Raw genomic sequence first — 23,535 nt, 5'->3', positions numbered from 1 at the left:
TTGAAAGCCATTTTGGAGGCAACAGCAAATCAGTTATGTTGGATTGTGTACGTACGTAGTAATTTAGGTCACATTTATATTCCTAAAACACATTAATTCTTGATCAAACACAACACAGCTCAGTATCAAACCTTGTTTATTAAAGAATCACTATCAGTCACACAATAAAATGGTATTTTTGTGGTTTCTAAAGCAGCTGTATGATTTTACAAACAATAAATCTATTTTTTTAATTAACACAGCAGTACTCAAAGAAATTTTTAAACATACAAAAAAAAGATTTTTGACCCAAACTTAACCTGGTCACAGGTGAGGAGACAGGCAGCAGTAATCAACTGTAACTGATTAAAAACACGTGAGATTTTCACAGCAAGTGAGAAAACTCAACGTCATCAGCTGGTGATCAGACATTCAAGCAAAGTCAAACTCAGATGAAGAGTTTCAGTTAGATCTGTCCAGCGTCTGTGAGAAACTTCATAAGTCAGTGCTCCGTTTCTACTGTCAGTGGAGTTTGGTGCCGAAGCTGATCAATCAGAAGTGGAAAGTGTAAATCTGCGCCGCGTCAAACAGCACTTCCATTTAGCGCTGCGTACTTCAGGCCCATCTGGTTGCTACAGGAACTGGCGGGTCTCCAGGCGGCACCTTCGAACGACCCCCCCACCTCAAAAATCTCATGGATGGCTTTCCGGAAACAGTGAAAGTTATAGTCGATCAAACCTGCAGAGACAAAGAAAATACAGTTCATTAAAAAAGTTTGCTCCTAAAAACTTTTAAAAAAAGAAGAAGATTGAATTAACTTGATAGAACACCAAAGAAACATTTAGCAACTGAAAATTTTGCTACCAGTTTTTTATTTTCTAGCTCTGGATGATGTGATCAGAGCATTCTTGTGGGAATTTGAGATATGTAATTAGATTACTTGTGAGTGGATGGGGTCTTATCAGTGAGTCTGATTTCATCACACTAGAATCAGATTTGATTAGACCAAAAAAAGAACAGTGTCATCAGCGCAACAAAGTTTATCATGTTTCATTTTATTTAAATGGACTTGCAGTTTTCCTCAACCTTAAAGGGAAAGGATAAGGGGAAATCTATCCAATGTCCTAAATAAAGATTAAGTGTAAAAAGACAATTGGAAAATGTATGTAGATATTTTACAGAAGATGAAAAAATAAAAAGTTGTTGATCTGTAAAAATTAAAGTGACAATAAAAGATTTTTTTAGACCAAGTTCTGTAAAGAAACTAGAGCACAAAGTGATTTATCATAGTTTTTATTTTGTTTTTCTTAAATTATGGATTTCTCTTTTAACACTGAGTTTGTGTTTTCTGTGCTAACATTTTTTAATCTAGTATTTTTGTAGGAAATTCTGAAATGTTTCTTTACATGTTTTCAAAAATCAGAAGCAACTTCCAAAAATCAGCTACTTTGATTGAAGTTTTCGTCCTCTGTAAAATATATCTGTTTAAAGTTTCTTTGTGACATATGACATAAATTCCAAAATAGATTATTTATTGATGGTACCCTTAATAATCCAGCACACCCTAGGGTGGAAAAAACCTGTACATATTTTTTCCCTTTGGCCCGCTTCCAGGCACATGCTCTTCTAGGGGCCCTAGGTCTGCCTGAGCACCTGCCCTTTTTGCCTCGTAATAAAAAGTGCCCTAAGCTCTATGTGTTTTTTAGTATTGGCATTAATACATTTCTGTCAGAGATGCAAAAAAAAACATCTTTAGATCTCTGGACATGTTTCTGGTTCAAAAATCAAATCGGGCGGATGGGTTTGGCATCTGGTGGAGCCTCAGGTGAGAACTCACCTTTTCTCTCGAAGCTCTCCTCTCGGAGGATGCAGACCAGAGCCAGGAACTTGGTGACCTCCTTCAGGTAGAGCACAGTCGTGTTGTTCAGCTTGATGATGGCCAGAGACTCTTTGTCATAGGCGCAGCCGCTGCCGTCCTCCATCAGCCTGAAAGGGAGGAGGTCGCCGCTGAACACTTTCAGTCGGAAGAGCTTCTCGGGCGTGTTCGCAGAGGGTCTTCTCACCCGTAAATGCAGGAAACGTCGATGACCACGTCGATCATGTCACAGCAGAGCTCGTAGGACTGCATGTCCACGGGAGAGCTGTCCGTGGCGATGTAGATCTTGCTAACAACGTCGAACAGGAAGGCCTTCTCGATGGCGGAGTGCTAGAGGACGAGAAGAACGTTGAAACACGGACGAGGACCTTCTATCGACACATCCATGAGACCTACCGAGATAAAGATGTTCAAGAGGTTCTCCAACGTCGGCAGCTGAGGAATGAGCTTCTGCACGACTTTGCTGAAGGCCTCAAATATGGAGTGATCGTAGATGCTTGTCAGGTAGAAGCTGAGGAAGAGACGCAGATGGTTGGTCCAAATTGATCCAGAGATAGTGAGAAGAACCTCTGACTGGTCCAGGATACAATCATCTAAACAGGACTAGCAGGAAACCTTTTGAATTTAAACTTCCACGCACCATTGAAAGCAGCACAGCAGGAAACCTAACAGCAATTACCCAGAATGTACTGTTTGACCCATCTTGGTTGTAACGGCAAAGTTGCTTTTCTGTACACGGAAACCAAAACCTGACATTAACAGGCATTTCATGATCCTGTCACAAGTGCAGAAATGGCGATGCTCATTTACAGCCAAGTAGAACTGCAGCGGCCTGCACTTAACCACAAATGGGACGTTTGTGGTTAAAACGCGCCTCTTTCGGATTATTTTGAGGGTTCGTGTCTCAGAGATGAGCTGCTTACCTCATTTCCTCTAATAAAAATAAACAAAAACTTAAGCTGCAAGCGGCGTTACACGACCTGCAAGCGCTACATTTCTAGGTCCTTCACTCTCCACCTCTTCTTTTTTAATTTTTTAAATGGAAGCTTTTCTGTTGGTTGTATCTCCATAGCAACCATTTTATTTATTTTTTGCGCACCTGGAGGTGACGAACAGGTCTATGTAATTTTTTTAGAAGAATCTGCAAAACTAAACTTGTGTGCGCTCCTTCCTCCTACACACGCAGACACACATACACAGTCATTCTACAACACGTATATAGTTAGTTCATTTGCTAGATAGGTAGTAGTTATTGTTATTTGTTAATAAAGAATACTGCGTTGTGATTGTATTTCTTTCCGATGCGACCGCCGGGGGATTTTGTGTTTGGCGGGAGCGGGGGTGCGGTTAACCGCGACACCCAGACCATCACAGCCCTAGGTCAGAGGTTACTGAAGACTAAAAGACCAAACGCATTTTATCAGCTCGAGTTTTCTACAAGCTACTGTGACTCGCTTGCATGTTTTACCGCAGGAAGTGCAGCTTTTAACTGAGATTGTTGGAGTGAACCGGAGACTATCAGAGTCGTGCGACGAGAAGCTGATTTTTGTCTAAAACCAGAAGACAAAAACAGAAAAACATAGAACTGTGACGTATAGAATAAGGTTGGATTCCCTTACTACATAGTAGCCTATATAGAGCATTCGCCTTTTTGTCAAGGTTTCCGAATCAACAATTTCAAATCCCAGTGCCCTGGAAATTTCCCAGAAGCCTCTGCAAAAAACCAATGTACATCGAAGCTCACTAGATTGGTGAATATAGACCACAATGCATTGCGTTTGAATGATATGTGTCCAAATTACATTGAAATCCAGGGCTCTATAGTGATGCACTGTATAGTATTTTAGGGGTTTGGGAGGAGGGAGGGAATTCGGACACAACCTTAAAGTCATCAACAACAGCTGTCCGAACAGCAGCTGGGCGTGGCTTCGTGTCACCTGAACATCCGGCTCACCTAAGGTGAAGCTTCTCCAAGCTTGCGTCGGCCAGGTCATCGTTGGCCCTCTGGTGAATGTCTCTCTGAGTCTCAATCTTGTGGTCGTCCGACAGTCCGTCCACTTTATGGATGAAGACCTCAAAGTTGATGTCCGGGTTCACCTTGTAGGCTCTGGACACTGTCAGGTGCAGACGCCCCAGAGCCTCCATGTAGTCGTCCTGTTGACAGAAGGCCCATTAGGCGTCGCCACGTTGGACACAAAAAGAAAACAGCCTCACCTGAGCGTCAATGACGAAGATCAGGGCACCCGTTCCTTTGAAGATCATCTCGCTGTCGAAGGTGGGGTCGAAGAAGTCCACCTGGCCGGGAAAGTCCCAGATCTGGAAGTTGACGAAGGAGCTGCTGGAAATGTCGTCCTTGTAGATTTTGTTGGTGCTCTCCAGGAACAGAGTCTCGTTGGGGGACATCTTGTGGAAAACGACCTGGATGAAGATGCGGACGAATCATCATGAACTCGTTATGTCGGTCTGATCTTTATCCAAACCACAGCGCGTAAAGTTCAGTAGAACCTGCTAAAAACTTTTTTTTTAATTAACTCAATTTCATTGTATTATCTACAGATTTTTCCCATTATTGCTAGGGGAATTTGACTCTCCTGCTTTTGGGAACAACACAAACGATCAGATGTTTGAGACAGGTTTCTGAAAAGCACTTTCTTCACGGCACCTCCATGTGGCGCTGGAAGCTAGTTAGAACTTTGAATAGCTGTGGCTTGGCGTAGTTGCTTTCTACGTCACAAATGAGCTCTTTTCAAACTGCATTTTTACATTGCTCCTGATTCACAATGACTCAAGTACAGAAATATGCAGAAATGCAATTTTAATCTTAATTTTCTTTATAAATCATGAAAAAATGCCACAAGAACACAAGTTAAAAATGTTTTTTTTAAACACAATTTTCCATCGAAGTGGGTCTTCAATTAACCGACTCAACGTTTTGATTCAAAAAGACCTGCTGAGGAGGAAGAGCAACAAAACCAGGATTGAGAAATCAATAAATAAGGCAGACATGTCTGATGAGATCAATCTATTCACATTGTAATACAAGGCTGGAAAAGAAAAAGGGAGGAGAAAGAAAAGAAGGGAAAATATTGACTATACTGATCTATCAGATGGGATCTCAGAGCTTCTTTCAAACAGGAATCAAGTCTTTGAACATGAAACCCTCAGAAGTATGTATGAAGATGGAAGGAAGGGTTCTTCTAGTGGAGCCTCCTTTATCAGATGATGGATGAAATCCGATCAATACATCTAGATTTCCATCCAATCACATGTGCTGCATGTTCATCTACTGATCTAATCAACAAAAAGGAGCAGATGTTTGTTTATGATCATCCACTTCTTATGGGGGACAGAAGTGACAACAGAATATGAGCCAATTCGTTGTCATGACAACGCCAGCATACAGACAGGCCTGATCATGAACGCTACTTCACTGACTTCTGTGAACCCTTCAGAGGCTGAAGCGTCAGTCACGTGACCTCCTCCCACCACCTGATCTGAACCTGGTGGAAGTGAATATGCTGGAGATGGATCTCGGAGCGAGCAAGAGAATCTAGAACCCCCCCCCCCCCTACCTTCTGGATGGAGGACTTGCCGCTCCTCCTCAGCCCCATCAGCAGGATCCTCGGTTTGTCTGCGGGGGGGCATTTCTCCTCCAGATCATCCTGCTCCTCGCCCCCGTAGCCAAAGCTCTTTGGGAAAGAGCCCACCACGCCGTAGCTGCCGGACAAAGCTGGGTCCTCGTACTGGATATTCATCCTGGGGATCTTAGAACCGGTTCGGAATCTGATCGACCCGACAGAAACGCTGAGGTTCAGTTTCACGACCTGCTAGCATGACAAGCGACTTCGGGAAACAGCCAGAAAAAGAAAAAGAAATGCCGTTTACAAGCTCGCCCGACGGGTCGGGCCCGAACCTGCCCGCACAGCAGCCCTCATGTCATAATCGGAACTAAGTGGTAATAGAAACCAAAGACCCCCTATGAATTTGTGTTAGCTAACTGACCAGGTTAGCTTGAATTTACAGCCCCGCCCCCTACTCAAAACCCTCCCCTTTCATTTGATTGGCTCTCAGCTCCAAACACCAAATCACGTGACAAGCAGTTGACCGGCCAAGCAGGAAGATAGTGAAGCGGTGAGTAATGTTTTTTAAGCGTTTAATAACCTTTTTCCGCCTTCTCTATCTAAAAAATCCACCTTATGTTTGATAATTAAAAACATTTGTTCATTTGAGTCAAACTGAGTCGTCATTGAGCATTTTTTTAAGTAAACGAGCTGGTATTTATTTTATATTTAAAAATAGCTTAAAGAATTGCTGTTGTTTAAAAGCTCCATCGTCTTTAATTACAATCCCCTGTTACTGTTTTAAACTGATTTGTCCGTTTTTTTAATGTTGCAAAAGCATACATTTGAAAGTGAAAATGAAAGCATAGATGTGGTGCAATAAAAAGGGAGCAAGTTGTAACCAGATCAGACTCAGTAATTTAAATTGTCTTTTGTTTTTTTTGTTTATGGAGCTTTAGAAGAACAAAAGAGGACTGAAAGAGGTCCCACCGGTTCAGATCTGACTTGAATCAAGAAGCAAGTGAGTCAGGATGGCTGTCCTCCTCCTGTCCAGTCTCCTGCTGGCTGCGCCAGTCCTCCTGGTGGTGTCCGGACCGGTTCCTGGCTCCACCAACAAGACGGTGCCTCTGATACTGTGGCATGGAATGGGTGAGCTCCTGCTCCAGACAAACCCAGTTTGTGTAGGATTAGTGTCATGGGACTCAGAAACTGTGCTGAACTTTGGTTTAAGTCCTTTTTTAAAGCATGTTCAGGTATTTACAAGAAACAACCCCACGCAGAACCAGAACCAGGAGATCCACACCGCAGTCATGTGAAAGTCCTTCTAAACCACAGACATCAAGTCAAGCAGAAACCTTTGTGGTCTCTCACTTCTGCTTTTATGATCCTGCTTTCTACAAAGTGAATCCTAAAAAAATAACGGATTAAAGGGTAAAAAATACACACACTGTTGTAAAGTTTTACTAAGCGAGCCAAAAATTAGTTAAATCTAAGATGTATTGTTTAAAAACAAGTCCTAATGAAATGTTACCTATTACAACATTGGACTACAAGAAGTGTAAAATGGTTAATCAAAGAATCTAAAATGTGGAACAAAATGCTTAAAAAGTTGCTCTGAAAAGTTATCAAACTGTGCTAAACCTGGTAAAGACGATAGAAAAGCTAAAATTAACTAAATGAAGCCAAAAGTGTCAATTTTTTGCTAGATTTAGTAGGGGAAAGGAGACCTGACAGGACAAGTTATGCACTAAATGCAAAAAAATGCAGAAGTAAAATAAGTAAAAACTGTCTTAATAAGTTCAATAAAACTTTATAACTCCTCAAAAGGCTGAAAAAAAATTTTTTTTTGAATCATAAAATATTCTCTTGCCTGGCAGAATATGGAATTCTCCTTAACTGTCTCAGTGATGATGTCATCAGCTCTTAACTCTGGAAATTTCCATCATTAGAATCCGCTTTAAACTTTGAAATTGGTCTAAAACCTTTTCAAAAATGTGTATAAATACCATATTGAGTTGATAAACAAGTGAAACTAGTTTACCACTTTAAATTTATGAAACTAAGTTCATAAATGTTTTTTATCAGACCCATTTTGATTCAAAGGAACAAACTGTGTTTTCAATTTAAACAATAAAATAACCTTTTTTTCTTAAGCTAACAATAGTTAAGCATGCTAGAGATGTTATATGCAAAAAAGAATTTGAAAAGGAGGTTCAATACTTCTTAGTATTTATATTTGGTAGTAATTTACTTTGAAATTATAGTACTGTATAGTACAGTATAGCATATACACTGTAGAGTACTTTAGATAAATTACTCTAATTTCATATATATATATATATATATATACACATCTCACTCTCTTCATAAACTGTAAATAGATATAGTGCTTAAATGTTGAGAAATAAATGGAGGAGGACCTCAGTAGTGAATGTAAAACGAGCAAAGGTGATTGGTTGTCAGCAGAAGCTGCTTGTCCACTGATCATTTTCATCCAGTGTTTGTACTGTAACGTGTTGAATTACTTCTGGTCTTAAGAAGTGAACCAAACTTTGCATTCCACAGTGATTAAAAATAATAAAATCACAGAGTAAGCGAAAAAGATGTTGAGTTGTAAAAAAAAAAATCGTTTAGCATTAGGATACTCTAGCTTTGTTATACAACTTACTTCAAAAGAAAAAACTTCGAATGATTATTGTCTTTCTTTTTCTGATTTATTTGAAAAAAAAGGAAAATCTTTTGATTTTAAAAAAAATACAACCTATAAGCGTCGGATTTGTTTAAATCAGATCCTCAAGGAGTTCCTCTAGGCTCCATTCTGGGGATCCTTTTGTTTCAAACATCTATATTCTCCCATTAAGTTACCACAATAATAATAATGGATAGATTTATCTGTGCTTTTCCAGACGCTCAAAGCGCTTACAGTGTGTCCATTATTCATTCACTCTTCATCCATACTTGGTGATCGTAAGCTAAAGTTGTAGCCACAGCTGCCCTGGGGCAGACTGACAGAGGCATGGCTGCCAGTTTGCGCCTACGGCCCCTCTGACCATCATTGGGATCATCCATACACATGCACACGCCAGTGGAGCCACACTGGAGGCAAGGAGTCTTGCCCAAGGACACAACGACAGTTGGCTGGAGGGAGCGGGTTCGAACCGCCGACCCTTCGATCATTGGACAACCTGCTCAACCACCTGAGCCACAATATGCAGATGATTCACGTATTTATATACAAGTTCATGAGCAGGGAACTTTTAAACCATATTTGGTTGGTCATGGTCTTGGAGAAATGTTTTGGAAAAACTAGACAATTCAAACAGTCTTCTCAGAGAGGGAAAGCAGGTGAGGGAGTCATGTTTAGTTCAGGTGACATTAATGCTAACACGCGTGTCCACAGGTGACAGCTGCTGCAACCCGCTCAGCATGGGCGCCATAAAGAAGATGATCGAGCAGGAGATCGCTGGCATCTATGTTCTGTCGCTGATGATCGGGAAAAATGTGGTGGAGGTGCATAAATGTTCCGAAAACAGTTTATAATCAAGGAAAGGTTTTGATTTGAAAGTGATGTCCCTGTTTTCCTCCTGTAGGACACAGAGAACGGGTTTTTCCTGGATGTGAACCACCAGGTGTCGATGGTGTGCAGTCAGCTGGCTCAGGACCCAAACCTACAAGGGGGGTATAACGCCATGGGCTTCTCACAGGGGGCGCAGTTCCTGTACGTATCTGCAGCAGGTTTTGGTTCCTCTATCAGTTCAGGGGGGCGACTCCCTGATTTATCCCGCTTTGTGTTTGTCAGGAGAGCTGTGGCTCAGCGATGTCCCTCCCCACCAATGAAGAAGCTGATATCTGTTGGGGGCCAGCACCAAGGTGATGTAGTGAAACCCAGGAGGGAGGGTGAGGCCACGCCTCCGGAGCTCCGGCTGTGACATTGTGTGTCTTTGCGTCCAGGTGTGTATGGGCTGCCCAGGTGTCCCGGCGAGAGCTCCCACCTGTGCGACATGATCCGCGAGGCTCTGAACAGGGGGGCGTACAGTGACCTGGTGCAGAAGCAGTGAGTTTAGCGCGCCGCTGCCACAGTGGGCCCCGAGCCGCGGCATGCCCTAACTGGCGGTGTGTTTGTGTTGTCAGCCTGGTGCAGGCCCAGTACTGGCACGACCCGCTCAACGACGACCTGTACAAGAAGCACAGCCTGTTCCTGGCAGACATTAACCAGGAGAGGGTCAGTATGCACAGTCTTTAATGATAAAGATACCAAAATGAGGGAAAAACCTGGAAGGGCCCCTGACCAAGAGTAACGCTAATTAGCATGAACATAAATGAGCGTAGATAACAAAACTTCACAGTGATTGGTTGATGATAGAGTGATTCAGTGCCGTTTTAATATTTGTTTTTTATACAATTATGTATGATTACGTTTGATCTTTGACAAACGTCACACATGTTAAGTTTTGCATATCAGCCGCTATGCAAAACTTTGAAGTGAAGTGTTGCATAGTGGCGCAAAGCCGCCCTTCCACCAGCTGATTTTATTTTATTTAAGCTTTATTTAATAGGGACAGTGCACATTAATGAACATCTATCAAATAATGATGGGCGTAAACATGCTGGATTATTGCAATGCTAATTTGCATCCATAGTCCCTAGACAGGAAACACAAAACAGGACGAAACAAAAGACAGAGTCACACTGATACAATAAGAACACAAAAGGGTGGTACATTATGAGAGTTAAGTCAGTGGCTACAGGACTGGTTTGCTTTCAGCCACTGCTTGAGCTGTGTTTTGAAGCTCTGTAATGTTTGACACTCCCTTATGTACAGTGGAAGACTGTTCCAGAGTTTACTGGCCTTTACAGAAAGAGCTTTTTGTCCAAAGGCTGTTTTTCTGTATGGAACCTCACAGTCCCCTCAAGACGAGGCCCTAGTCCTGAGAGCGCTGTGAGCCCTTTTTTTTTATAAAAAGTCAGACATGGGAGGCGGAACAAGTCCATGCAACACCTTGTACATCAAACAAGCGAATTTAAAATTTTTAAAAATCTCAAAGCTTAACAACTTGTACTTTTTCAAGATATTACAATCATAGAATGACATTGGTTTTCTAAGACCTTAAGTGATTTTTTATAAAGTGATTCTATGGTTTTGCTCGTATTTACACCTGTCAAGGACCAACATGTAATACAGTATTCAATATGTGATAGAATCATTGAATGCAAAAACATTCTCACATTTACGGTGATTATGTAAACACTTCATTACTGTTAGGTGTAATAATGCAAAGAAACTTTTTTTCCATTTCCGAATCCGCTTACAGCGGCTAACATTTTTAGCTTTTTATTTTTTCCGTTATTTTTTTTTCGTATTTCTTTCACATTTTCTTAAATTTTTTGTCCTACTTTTAACATTTCCAACATTTTCTTTTTAGATGTAAAACATAACTACGGTACATCATTAAAAAGTACGAATCAAACTTTGTTTTGTACTTTTTAGCAATCAGCAGCTTAGTGTTAAATAATAATTCATTTCAGTTTCAGATTTTACTGACTGTCTCCTTTTCCCGCCGCAGAGCGTAAACGAGACGTACAAGAAGAATCTCCAGCAGTTGGAGAAGTTTGTGATGGTGAAGTTTCTGCAGGACTCGGTGGTGGATCCTGTTGACACGGAGGTGAGCTTTTCATGGATCCTAATTTGTAGATTTTGAGGAAGTGGGACTAAAAGCTCCTCCTGATCCCCCTCAGTGGTTCGGCTTCCTGAAAACAGGCCAAGCCAAAGTGACGGAGACTCTGCAGGAGAGCGACCTCTACAAACAGGTACGGCCGCTTATCCTTTTGAGTCAGTGAATGCTAATCCTGTTTGAGATGAACATTTTCATTTTGTAAAAAATTCTTTCTTGGAATCTTCAGAAAATGTGTAAACTTTCATTTTAAAAAGAAAAGAAAAAGAAGGGTTGAATGTTTGTGTTGGAACCAAAAATAAAAATTTAAAATAAAACGATACCTAGATCCAGCAAAGACAGAACAGGTCAACAGATCTGGACACTTAGCAGTCATTGATGAAGATGATCTTCAGAGACGAAGATGATCTTCAGAGACGAAGATAATGGTTTGATCCATTGTCAACATGTTTGTTCTGTATTGGATTATGGTTAAAATGCATTTTGGGTTAAATGTCCATTTATAAAAGCAGAGCAATCACCATTCTGCAAAAAAAAAAAAAATTTAAGTTCAGAAATTTTATTAGGCTTTTTATTATGAAATGCATATTACATTTATCTGATAATCATTAAATTAAAGCTCAGATGAGGAATTGGATTTAAAATGAAGGATTTTAGATTCATCTTTTGAAAAACATTTATCGATCCTACCAGGTTTATAAAAAAATATGTTTTATCATTTGTGTTAACCTCAGTTTTTCTCAATCGTCCTTCCAAAAGTCACGAGATTTTGATGGTTATCAACCAAAAAGCTTTAAAAACATCTGTTCAAACTTAAGTTGTGAAATATTAAATTCTATGTAAGTCCAGTTTGGACTGTAGTTCTGCACTTTTATACAGTTTTTTTGTTGTTGCTATACTTGGATAAAAATAAGGTTTGAATGTTACTCATCCCCTAGTGGTGAAGAGGTGTCACTGCAGGCCTCAAAGCATCTTTTGGTCGTTGAAGACCTTTGAGGTCTGCAGGAGGCTATTTTCACTGCTGATTCTGCTGTTTAGATCTGGATTTGAGTTTAGGCCAGATGATTTTCAGCATCACGATTGATCCCCCCCCACCTTTATTGCCCTCCTCCCTGCAGGACCGGTTGGGCCTCGCTGCCATGGACAAAGCCGGAAAGCTGGTCTTCCTGGCTACAGAGGGAGACCACCTGCAGTTCTCCAAGGAATGGTTTGACGCCAACCTGCTGCCGTACCTGAGGTAGACGCTGTCGGTCCCGCCCCTTCCACGCGTCATGAGCTCCTCTTCCAGCTGCTTTAACAGATCAAAGGCTTCTAACACAAGAAAATGTTTCTCTGCTGTGAATCTGATCAATAAAGACGACAACCTCTGATCCTTTGCAACAGTTTAATGACGTCTCAGCACTAACGAGAACATTTCTGATTCTGGCCCCGAAAAATCAAAGAAAATGAAAAGGTCTAAAGATGCTCACATCTGGACACACGTCCAGGTGGATCAAAGGTGCAGCTTTCAGGTTTCCTGATGTGGAATGTTTTACGCCCCGAACGCTCCTGCATGGTTGAAGGAAAACCGTGGAATGCTGATGGAAGCGGCTTCGAGGTGACGCTGGAGGATCTTAACTGTTGGCAAACTCATGAACGCCTGTGAAAGTGCTGGCCGATGCAGGGAGGCTGCTCGCTGCTGATTGGCTGGAGGCTCTGCTGCAGGGAGCAAGCAGCCCTCTGATTGGCTCTTGGGGGGAGGTGGGATACAGCTGCAGCTGTGATTGGCCGATAAAGGGGAGGGTGGGTGGGTCATGAGGCTTAAATCTCAGTCTACAGCGTGATAGTTAGCTGGTAGGGGGTGGGACTTAAGGGTGGGGAAAGCCCGGAGCCGGGGTCACATCTACCCAGCGATCTCCGTGGCTGTGGTCACCAGCTTCTGGCCGTCCCAGACGGTCTTGAACTGTTCGGGAACTGGAAGCTCCGTCTGCACACAAACACACGCAGCAGTGATGAGTCACGCCGCATCATCAGGACCAAAAACGACAACCGCGATTAGTGGCAGACTCACAAACTCGCCGTCCTTGTTGGGGACCAGAACATTCATCTCGGAGCTCTTGGCGCTGACGAGCTCGCAGCTCAGCGAGTCTTTGCTCAGGTAAACGTGGCAGCCGTCTGTCTTGTTGATGGAAATGGTCGGGACTTTCCCTGTGACCTGCGCACAAGCAAAAAAGAAACTCATCCAGATGAACGCACCGCTGCTATCACGTTCACTGGAGGAGGGCTCAACTCACCTGGATTTTGACGTCCTTACAGTTGATGACCTCCACAATGCCGACCGCATCCTCAAAGACCAAACCCATCTTCTTACAGTTATCTGCAGGACACAAGAATGTCCAGTCAGGTCCACAATGAGAAGGCTCATTTTGAAAAATAAGCCATATGAGAAGGCTCATATTTTTATTTAAAAAAAAAACATGAGAAGCTTTTCCAGGATTTTTTTTAATAGTATATATTTAAAAAAATAGCAAGAATAAAAATAGCCTGCATAACATCTTTTCATTTTTCAAAATTAAAGCCCAAAAGAGAATCGCCTACTGTTTTTATTTTTCAAAATAAAAGCCTCTATGAGCCTTCTCTTATAGGGTTTTGTTTTATATTAATGGAATTGCTTTCAATTTTTTTAATTCTGAATAAATGTATCTGAATGGTGGTTACATGTTTATCACATGACCAGCATCCAGGGAGGCGATCACATGATCACAGACATTTGAAACTTGCTTTTCTATGCAACTGCCAGCAGGGGGCGCATTGTGTTTGTATTCTGGAGTTGAAGTATTTTTTCAAATTTGCACCCAGAGCTCTGATTGGTCAGAGATTCTCACCCATGGTGATGGAGTTGATCTTGCCTTTGACCTGCAGGGTGCTGTTGTTGCACTTGAAGGCGTACACCACCTGCTTGAGCTCTGTGTCGCTGATCACCAGATTCTGCGCTCCCTCCTGGTTCTCCTACACTCCAGGAAACACAGTGAGAAGGAAGAGGAGGAGGATGAAGACGCAGGAAAACTTGGCCAAAACACTGCGGCAAACATCAGACCACCCACTCACCACTTTCCACTTTTTCCCCTCCAGCTCCAGCACAGGGGGCAGCTTGCGGACAGGGGCAGAAGACGCAGCCGGTTGGCTGGTGGAGCCATAGGGTTTGGGCCCCGAGCGGACCGGGCCAGTGTTACCCCTCAGACCCGGGTTCTTGTGGGTCTTCTCATTGTCGCTGACGTGTTTCAGACCTGGGAGGGGATGGAAGGACACGAAGGTTGTCCGCTCAGTGTTCCAAGATCTAATGACCATGTGGGGTCCTTGAACGCCACATTTAAAACAATTTAATACTATAAAAAATTGAAAATATTATACAGGTAATTTATGGGATTTAAAACTTTTCCCTTCTAAATAATTACATTTTATTTAAAAAATTCAAAAACCAAGCTTAGCCATGTTGGATTTTATAAACCTAAAGTCCCGCCCCTCACCTTTAGTTATGTCAGCTCCCTTGTTGATGGAGGCGAACAGGGCGTTCCGGGTGTCAGCTCCGCCTCCACCGCCACTGCTTGATCCGCTCAGGTCTGCAGGGGGAGGAGGAGGAGGAGGTCCAGGGGGAGGAGGGGCAGGACACCCACCGGGGGGTGGAGCTGCAGAGGATGAGGCCACGGGACCCTGAAGAGGATAGTGAAGATGAGAGCTCACTCTTCATTTAAGCTATAGTCTCACCAGTATGTGACGCGCGTTCTACACGGTGGTTCTTGAACGCGCATTTAGCTCGAGGTGTTCACACTGGACAAGCAGGGACGGGCTTCTTCTTTTTCTACTGTTTACTAGGGCAGTGTTTTTCAACCAGTGTGCCGTGGGAGATGGTCAGGTCTGCCGTGGGAAATTACCCATTTTCACTTATCTAAAAACATTTTCCATCTCCAGGATATCGGTTCTGTGTTCATCCAAACAGGCCCTGATAGAACACAGAGTAGTTAGGAATATGAAAGATCATTAAATACTTTTTTCTGTTTATTTGATTCTATTAAAGACATTTTGATAAGAATGACGGTACCGTCGGTCTTCACTTCCTTGTTCTGATTCTGCTCATAAAGTCTCTCAGTTCTAACAAAAATACCAGCTAAAGCTCGTCTTTAGCTGTGTAGCTTTCCGCGGGATCCGGTGTCAGACCGTGGAACAAGTTAACAAAACAATGAAGCTCAGAGACGCGAGTCTGTCTCCGTTCGGCGGCTATTTCGACTACATCTCCCATGATGCATTGGGTTAAAGTGACAGTGTCTCAGCGCACAATGAGTAGTCCTTGTTAAACGTCTTGAAACCATAACGAACACACATCAAACAGTTTTTAAATCTTCTATCTTAACTTTTATTATATCTTTTAGAAAAAACAGCAGCAGCTTCCAGCTTTTTCTGACACAATTATCTCAAAAATGCATGTGCGATTGCGGAGGGGCTGTAGATAAATACAGACTAGGAGTTTCTCTTTTTTTTGGATGCTGGTGTGCTGCGGGATTTTTGTCAAGGTTAAAGTGTGCCGTGGCTCAAAAAAGGTTGAAAAACACTGTACTAGAGTACTAGAGACCTGGTGTGAAACGTCACGACTGAATCCAAGTATCTTATTGGTCAAAGCTCAAACTGGTTTAACTTGCAACACGCATTTCACGCCTGTGCATTATGTACCGAGAACGGTCCGAAAAATGTGCGTAGCGACGCGTAAATGGAGGAGGTTTTGAAGGATTTACATAAACTTTTCATTAAAAATGGTCCCTTTAGCGTGCGTTGCCGAGGGCGATGTGAACGTAGCTTCAGACTCAGGACTTCAAGAAGCTGCTGGATGGAGCTTCATGGAAAAACCTTCAGACATGTTATGAAGAACATGGCGGACACTTACGGTCTTGCTCCAGGTCAGCCCGGTGGTGTGATGCTCCTTGATGTAGTTCTGCAGCTCGGTCCAGATGGAGACGTAGGCCTTGACCCAGTCCACGTGCATCTTATCTCTGCAGACGAGACGCAGGTTCAGGACTCAGAAACACAGACCTCCGTGAACATGAAGATCACTCACTTCTCCTTGTAGTCCTTCAGCACGCGGTTGGTGTAGAACATGGCAGCATCCTGCATCTCCTTAACGTACGGACCGGGCTTCGGCGCCTGCACAGGGAGGAGTCGTGTAAGCGCTTCGGAGGGAGGGGCTCTGACAGACTTTACCGCCTCCACAAGGATGGCCTCACCATGGCAACCCATCCCAGCGCTGGCACGCTCTCGCTGACCGCAGACAGGTGGTTGAAGAGCGGCGAGGTCCGGTTCTGCTCACGGAACGCCTGGACCTGCTGGATGGCTTTGGACACGGGCTGCATCAGGGTGGCGAGGACATTCTGCAGAGAAGAAGGTTTTTAACACGAGTCCAGGTTCTGATGTGAAGAACCTCTGATGGAAGCTCTCAATCATTTAGGTTTATTTGAAAAAAAACTTATTTTCTAATAAGTGAAGAGCAAAAATGTTTGAGAATGTAAATGTGCAAAAAAAAAAAAAAAAAAAAAAAAAGAATGTTACTTTTTTTAAAACAAAAAGATAAATATTTGAAGGACTTTAAGACTTCTACATTGAAAAATAAACCATGTTAAGGCTAATAATTATATAGACTATAAATGACAAACATCCAAAATGCATAAAAGGTAGCTTCTAAACAGAAAATTAACAAATATAGATTATTAATGTTTTTAAATTTATTTAAAAAAATCTAAAAATAAAAGAATTTTAGGTGCATTTTAAAGTAGAAAAAAGTTTTAAAATGGAAAATTCCATTTATTTATTAACATTCAGTTTTAAAAATACTTTTTACATAAAAACACAAAAGGTGTGATTTAATATAATTTAATGGAAGCAGTAAGTGGGTGTGGCTCACATCAGAGGGCTTCTGGGAGTTGGAGGCTGTGATGAGGAGCTGCCTCTGACTGGCGAAGGCCTGCTTCATCATCTCTGCCTGAAGAGGAGGAAAAAGTTTCAGAGAAAATGTGAAAGAGTTTCAAACTGCAGAAGATTATTTGATTATAGCGTCTTTAAAAGGTTCAAGATACAAAATACAAGATACTACAAAAAACTGCAAGAAAAACTACAAATCCGGTGCATTTATAAACCATCTCTGACAGCAGGGAGCTGAAATGTTTTAGGAAGCTGTGTCCAGCTTACTGCTCATCAGAACCGGCTCCAGCATTTCTGATTGAAGTGAAATTGCCAGGTGGGTTTTAGGGGGCGGGGCACTTACGTGTTTCTGGACGTCCCCGCCGATCTGCTGACTGAGTGACAGGTACTGAGCCAAGGGGCCGCTGACGATGCCGTCGAAGGCCTCCACGTATGCAGACACGGCTGAAAGAGGAAGAAGTCACATGACTGTCGCTGCAGACACACCAGACAGGGGAGGAGCTTGTGCTAGCGGCGTGGTTACCTCCCCCCGCAGAACCTCCTGTGCTGCTGCCCCCCGGCCCCGACATGGCCTCAAGTCGCCCCACAGCCAACTCCAGCCGCTGCACTAGACTCGCCAACTCTGCCATACCTGTGAGGGAGGAGCAGAATTCATTTTTCCCTACTGACTGTGAAGTCACCAGGACTTCTTGGTTTGAAGTGACCGGAGCTTTTCTCATCCGTCAGCTTCTCCCACACATCCTGATTGTCGTGGAAAACCCCTAATGAGTTCAACACAAACGCGCTCTGCTCTTCTAGGCGCTGGTTCTGATCCAGGTCGTGTGGGAGCAGCCGGGCCTCGTTAACGAGCTGAGCCCTTAACGAGCTGCAGCCCATTACAGGCTCAGACGTCTGCAGAGCACGAACTTCCAGGAAGCAGAGACCGTGCCAACCTCAGAGTGTGTGTGTGTGTGTGTGTGTGTGTGTGTCTGTGTGTGTGTGTGTGTGTGGGGGGGGGGGGGGGTTCCAGGCAGATACACTCAGCCCCCCCCACCCAGGTAATCATCTGTGTGTCCTGCAGTACTTAATAGAAGGGTATTTTTAGAGCCGCCTGAGAAGCAGCAGAAACACTGAAGACGAGCGGCCATCCTAAAATCTCAATGAACGTTTTAAGGAGGCCCTAAAATTCCACCTTAACGTTCCATCTCTTCTCCACTTCAGCTCCACAGACCTGCATAAATCAAGTTCTTCAAAGTGCTTTTACTTTGAAACAAAAATCCCAGAGCTGGAAAACGTTAGTTTTTTCCCCTTTTTTTCTTCTTAAATTAAACTTTGGAATTAAAAAAAAAAGGATAAACTTAACATTGTTAAATAATCATCTACCGTTTATAACAATATGTTACTGCTCATAACCTTCACTTAAGATACCACATTTATCATCTTTCAGTTTTTCCAAAGCATTAAATTAGCATTTTTTAAAAGCAATTTTCTAATTAGTGATCCTTTAGCATAAAGCTAGGCTTCACAGTATTTGATCGTTTCCTGACCGATGCCATTTTTTAAGTAATATCTGGTAATAATTACATTTTAAAAATGTTATCTTGTGCCAACACTTTTTACAGACTTCTTTCTTAAACTAAAACACAAAACGGAGTCAAATGTAAAACACATGAATGTAATTAAAGTTCAAGCAGCATAAAATCATTTGAATGTGACGCTTGCTGCCCCTGAACATCACCTGAATGTAGCATGGTGCCTTCACTGACATTAGTAAAATTATTCCTTTTGGGTAGTGACTGAAAAATATGTTTTAAATATTAGATAGTAAATAGCAACCAACTACATCCCCAGCTTTTATCACCGCCTATTTAAGGTCAAACGACATCAAAATTCGACTAAATTAGCTTGAGAAATAGGCATCTAAACAGTTATCAGCGTTCCTAACCCTAACAACTTAGCGTTCTATGCTATTAATATTCAAGCTTTCGTTTGTAACTTTAATTTTGCCTTAACAGAATATTTAGCATTTCTGTTCAGCTAAACACATTTTTGTAAGCAAGTTCAGCAGTTTGAGCAGTTTTAGGCTTTGCACACGTGTTAATGATTGAACTCATTTAGCATTTTAAACTCGATTTTGGCATTTTTTTAAACACTACTTTGCTTTTTGTGGCTTCAGCATAAAAGTGATCAATTAAGCATCACTAGTGTTCTTTCTCTTTAAAAGTATTTTTGGCTAGCGCCAAACTTCATTTAGCATTGTTAGCATTCCTCTGAGGCCTTCTACAGTATTTAAATTAGCGTCCCATTTGACTTTTTTTGCATCCTGTTCAATTAGCATCTTTTTTCATAAGGTAAGCCTTGTTTTTTTTATTACTTCCTGCTCTTTTACACTCTTATTAGCAGACAAAACTTAAATGACATTTTTAGCCAAACATTTGTTTCACTACATTTACTTGATAAATTAATCTAAACACTTTGAGTCAGCAATTTTAAAGCTGGAACAGGCTGAAAATAGAAATAACCCCATCAGGCTGTGCAGATGCGTGGTGGGCGTGTGAGCAGGCCTCTGCACGCCGTCTGCTTTGTTGTCGGCTGTTTGTGTTTCACAACAGAAGAATGTCAAGTATTTGGGAAAAAGTGTAGCGACACGTTTGCTGTTCAGCTAACAGCCGTTCAGAAAAAAATGCGATTTATGCCCAAGCAAGACAAACCTGCTGCAAACATTTACCAGTTTAAAAATAAATAAAAAAGAACAAAAATTCAATCAAAAAACTTTTTAAAACTTTTTGAACTAAAAAGAAAATGCAAAAAAAAAAATAGTTTCCTCTCTTCCGTAATGACTTCCTATTCTCAGATGGTTCTTTATTCTGGACAGTTTTCCGACCCAACAGTTTTTCATCTGTAATTTGAATTTTTGTCGAGTCGTCAGCTTCATTTGAATCCTGTTTGGGTGTGAAAGTCGGGCTTTCCGCCTCCAAACCGTTACAGACAGGAAGAGACTATGTGCAGCTGCAAGAGCAGGAAAAAAAGGCCTTAAAACGCCTCCTGCTCATTTTAAAAAACAAAAAAAACCACATCAGCTGAGTCAGCATCTTTAGGGTCGACGTGCTGCGAGCTAAAGGCTGAGATCGTCTTGCAGCTCGGATGGAAGCAGGAAAACATTTCAAAATTATTCTCCAAAGTTTACTTCCTGCCATTTCAAAAAGACTCAAAAACTTACCTAATTAACCGTGAATCAATGTGATCAGAATTCATCCAACTGATTTTAAAGGACTTTACTGAATAAACTTCTGTTTTTACTTATAAATTTAAAGTTTCTGTTTGATGAACTGTTTTCAGAGTTGAGGAAAAAAATCAAAAGGGAAAAAAAAAGGAAAAATTCGATTTGATAAATCTGTTTCTGTTCCAGTTATTGAAATCAATCATGAAATAATTCAAAGATTTAGTTTGGTTCTGCATCAATAAATATGGATCTTCCTGAGACCTTCAGCCTCCTGCCAATGGCCCTCATCATCATGAAACCTCCTCAGTTAGTTACTGTCTGTTCACACACTGAACTAAAGTTCTACAACCAGTCATGAAGAAAAAAAGAAGCAGAATCTGTTGCTCGGCAACCAACAATGCAAACTGAACAGATCCAGAACCACAGCTGGAAAGATGAAGGAATCAGATACCAAACCTTCCACCTCTCTTTTTTTCTAGATGTCTCCCAGCTTTATGCTTTTTCAGAACCAGGTTTTTTCATGGCTGCGGTCAGAATCTGCAGCTTTTAATCCCTAAAATGTTCTTAAAATATTATTAAAATGTCCCTCTTTTGGCTGGCTGGAGCTGCAGGAGAACAAATGTCTGTTTGTTTCCTAAACACGCAGGAAAAAACCAACAAAAAAAACCCTCAGAGGGCATCAGGTGTTGCAACACACTAAAAGACAAGGCGGGGCGGGCTACTTCCTGGATTAGATCACCTTTCACCTGTAACTCTTATCAGCAGCACATTGGTGCAATAAGGGAATCATTGCAAGCATTTAGAACCAAAGTTGGTTCAAGATTTGATTTATGATTTATGAGACAAATTTACTGTTCAAGCTTCCATCCAGGAACAATTTTGAAGAAACGCGTCAAACGTTCGCAGATTTTATTTATAAATTAAGAATAAAATGTGTTTTTACTGAAAAAGAAACCTGCTAGAAAATACTTTGGATTTAGGAGTAAAGTTGTATTGGAAACCCCCGCCCTTCACATGATGCCATCAGGATGACCAACCAATCACTGAGCACCTGCAAATTCCAGAGGTCACCTGCAGAACAGGAGGGGCAGCAAAAGGTGAGGTGGAGCACAGATACTCCTGCAAACTGAGGGACGGTCAAACATTCATCCTGGGACGGTCAAACATTCATCCTGTGGAACCAAAACTACGCAGGACAGTGACTTAGACGGCCTTAGACTCTCCTGAGCCAAAGAAATGATCAGTAAGTTGAGACAATTGCTCAAAACAGCCAAAATATGGCAGCAGAGAGCTACAGGAACTAACTTTTCGGGGTTAATGATTCCAAACATTCAGCCTGCAGGAGTTCAGCTTAAAAAAAAACAAACATATCCCCCACCTTTCAAACACAGATGTCTACATTATAGCTCTAAATAGCTACATCTAAAAGTGATACATTACATTCAATACTGAGGTAATAACAACGGTCCCAAGTAACACTGGACACGACATTCAAAATAAATGGTTCCTCAAATTTAGTCATTTGTGGTCACAAATTGGCATTTCATTAGTGTCTTGAAAGCACAAAATGCTAAATTGTGGCCACGAAAGCCTAATTTAAGATAACAAAATACAAATCTGCATCTGCAAGCTATTAATTTAAAGCAACAAATGCTTTAATTTTGAAAGTCCTGTCCAGGGCTCCAGACAGTCCTCATCCACTGTCTCCTTTTAGAACCAACCCGTTTAGCTCTGGAGCAGAAACACTAAAGGACCTGTAGCTGCTTGCAATAAGAAAACAGATGACTGACCCAGTTCAGTCTGAGCAGGAAGTAGTTCCCAATCTGGGTCTGGACTACAGAACTGGAAAGTCTGGCTCCGCAACACCTGAATTGATTTTTTCCTGGACCTTTTAAAAATACAGGTGGTGCTCTAGCTTCTGCTTCCGCAAAGCAGAGGTTTAAAACAGGGCGCGTCCACGTCTGCGCCCTTTTATATCCCCCCTGACTTGTTTAGGCGCTTTCGCACGCGGAAGGACACACCGGCCCGCAGCCTCACCTGGCTCAGGTGGGCTAGCACCTCGTAGGCTGATGTGATAACTCGGTCTGAGGTGGTGGGTGTTGGGCGCATTTCTGTGTACGAGCATGTTTGGTCCATGAACACCAACCATAACATTGTCTTCCGCTTTAGATTGAGGAAGCACATAGGAGAGAATGCACGAGCCGTCACAAACACCACCGCAATGCAACAGCGGGTCCAAACGGGTTACGATTAGTCGTTTATGTGGGTCGCATTTGTTCGGCTAACATCAATAGCGTGACCGAGCCGGCGGGTCAGAGCCGCAATGTCGGTTCTGGGTAATGTATGAATCCAGGCTTTGTTCCTGATTATACCTCGCCTGTTAGCTAGCACTGCGGGAATTAGGTTCTGTTCTGAATAGGCTGGAACCTCCAACCCCGTAGCCTGCTATGACAGCCGGCGGCAGAAGCCCCGTAACCGGTGGTGGAGCCTTCCAACCGTAATGGGTTTTCGGTAATGAGCACGCGCGTCGCCGTGAGACGGCCTCGCGGAGCCGTTTACCTGCACACCGGCTTGGGCTGGTCCAAGTTCGTGAGATCTGTCCGTGGGTGTGGAGCGGAGTTTTGGGTGTAAGAGCAGTCCGGGTTCCGGTCCGCTTCTTCCTGTGTCTGTCGGGTGAATTTACCCAGCTGGCACCGCGCCGCGTTTCCGCCCTTGTTCGCGCGACTTTCCCATATAAGGAGCGGCGAAGAAGAAGAAGAAGCGAGAGAGAAGCCGCCGCGCGCGTGCCCGGAGGGCCGCGTGCAGCTTTATGTACTCATTAGCGGGCTTTAAAAAACTCAGAAAAACAATTCAAATTCAAAATATTTTTGTTAGAAGATAAACATTATGTAAAGCAACAATAGCTTCTGCTATTAAACAAAGATTTGAGCTTGATCAAACCTCTTCATCCCCTTAAACAATTATGCTTTTGAAGAATTCTTCATACAACCACTTCAGTCCCCGCTAACAGGTATTTGTAACTGTGTTTTGTCCTCTGTTCTTCAACACTTTTAGTCCAACTCAGGAAAACGACAGTAAAAAGAGGGGGGGGGGGGAATCTCCCCCTGTTGGTGTAGTGATTCAGATCTGGAAAGAAATGGTCCATGAAAAGGATTTGGACTACCTTTTTCTTTTTAGCCAAATCAAAGCCATGTTTTTTAAGAAGGTGCTTTGTTTTCCCCAGGATGTTTTCTTGTAAATACACTGTTTATAAACTGCACAAAATTAGATCCTGGATAAGTTGTTGATTAGTATAAAGCTAGA

General features: G+C 42.3%; 3 protein-coding genes across 6 annotated transcripts; 1 reads left to right on the top strand and 2 right to left on the bottom strand.

Moving 5' to 3' along the window:
- Positions 1-119: 119 nt before the first annotated feature.
- Positions 120-5,894, bottom strand: LOC101166316 (ras-related GTP-binding protein C-like). The gene is made up of 7 exons (XM_023960035.2): positions 5,428-5,894; positions 4,070-4,273; positions 3,810-4,009; positions 2,252-2,366; positions 2,043-2,185; positions 1,817-1,965; positions 120-717 (listed from the first exon to the last, which is right to left on the bottom strand). The coding sequence occupies exons 1-7, from the start codon at positions 5,608-5,610 to the stop codon at positions 563-565; spliced, it is 1,149 nt and encodes a 382-aa protein (XP_023815803.1). The 5' UTR covers positions 5,611-5,894; the 3' UTR covers positions 120-562.
- ppt1 (palmitoyl-protein thioesterase 1 (ceroid-lipofuscinosis, neuronal 1, infantile)) lies at positions 5,845-12,457 on the top strand. Of its 4 annotated transcripts, none has more exons than XM_011481128.3 (10): positions 5,845-5,986; positions 6,369-6,564; positions 8,816-8,925; positions 9,006-9,133; positions 9,215-9,285; positions 9,367-9,469; positions 9,547-9,637; positions 10,980-11,078; positions 11,152-11,223; positions 12,206-12,457. In XM_011481128.3, the coding sequence occupies exons 2-10, from the start codon at positions 6,447-6,449 to the stop codon at positions 12,326-12,328; spliced, it is 915 nt and encodes a 304-aa protein (XP_011479430.1). In that variant the 5' UTR covers positions 5,845-5,986; positions 6,369-6,446; the 3' UTR covers positions 12,329-12,457. The 4 variants fall into 4 exon arrangements, with proteins under 4 accessions (XP_011479430.1, XP_004074193.1, XP_078810857.1 ...); XM_004074145.4 differs by having other exon boundaries at positions 5,847-5,986; positions 6,375-6,564; XM_020707257.2 differs by lacking the exon at positions 6,369-6,564 and having other exon boundaries at positions 5,851-5,986.
- On the bottom strand, positions 12,458-23,240 carry cap1 (CAP, adenylate cyclase-associated protein 1 (yeast)). Its single transcript, XM_004074142.3, has 13 exons — positions 22,792-23,240; positions 17,554-17,661; positions 17,374-17,474; positions 17,014-17,091; positions 16,340-16,483; positions 16,174-16,259; positions 16,003-16,108; positions 14,594-14,777; positions 14,175-14,353; positions 13,952-14,075; positions 13,361-13,443; positions 13,138-13,281; positions 12,458-13,053 (listed from the first exon to the last, which is right to left on the bottom strand). The coding sequence occupies exons 2-13, from the start codon at positions 17,657-17,659 to the stop codon at positions 12,970-12,972; spliced, it is 1,419 nt and encodes a 472-aa protein (XP_004074190.1). The 5' UTR covers positions 17,660-17,661; positions 22,792-23,240; the 3' UTR covers positions 12,458-12,969.
- Positions 23,241-23,535: the final 295 nt, after the last annotated feature.

Source organism: Oryzias latipes, chromosome 11 (genome assembly GCF_053564925.1).
Source record: "Oryzias latipes strain Hd-rR chromosome 11, Olatipes_Hd-rR_3.1".
In the NCBI taxonomy this organism is placed as follows: domain Eukaryota; kingdom Metazoa; phylum Chordata; class Actinopteri; order Beloniformes; family Adrianichthyidae; genus Oryzias; species Oryzias latipes.
Note: the sequence above shows the minus strand (reverse complement) of the source record. Positions and strands in the feature narration are given on the sequence as shown.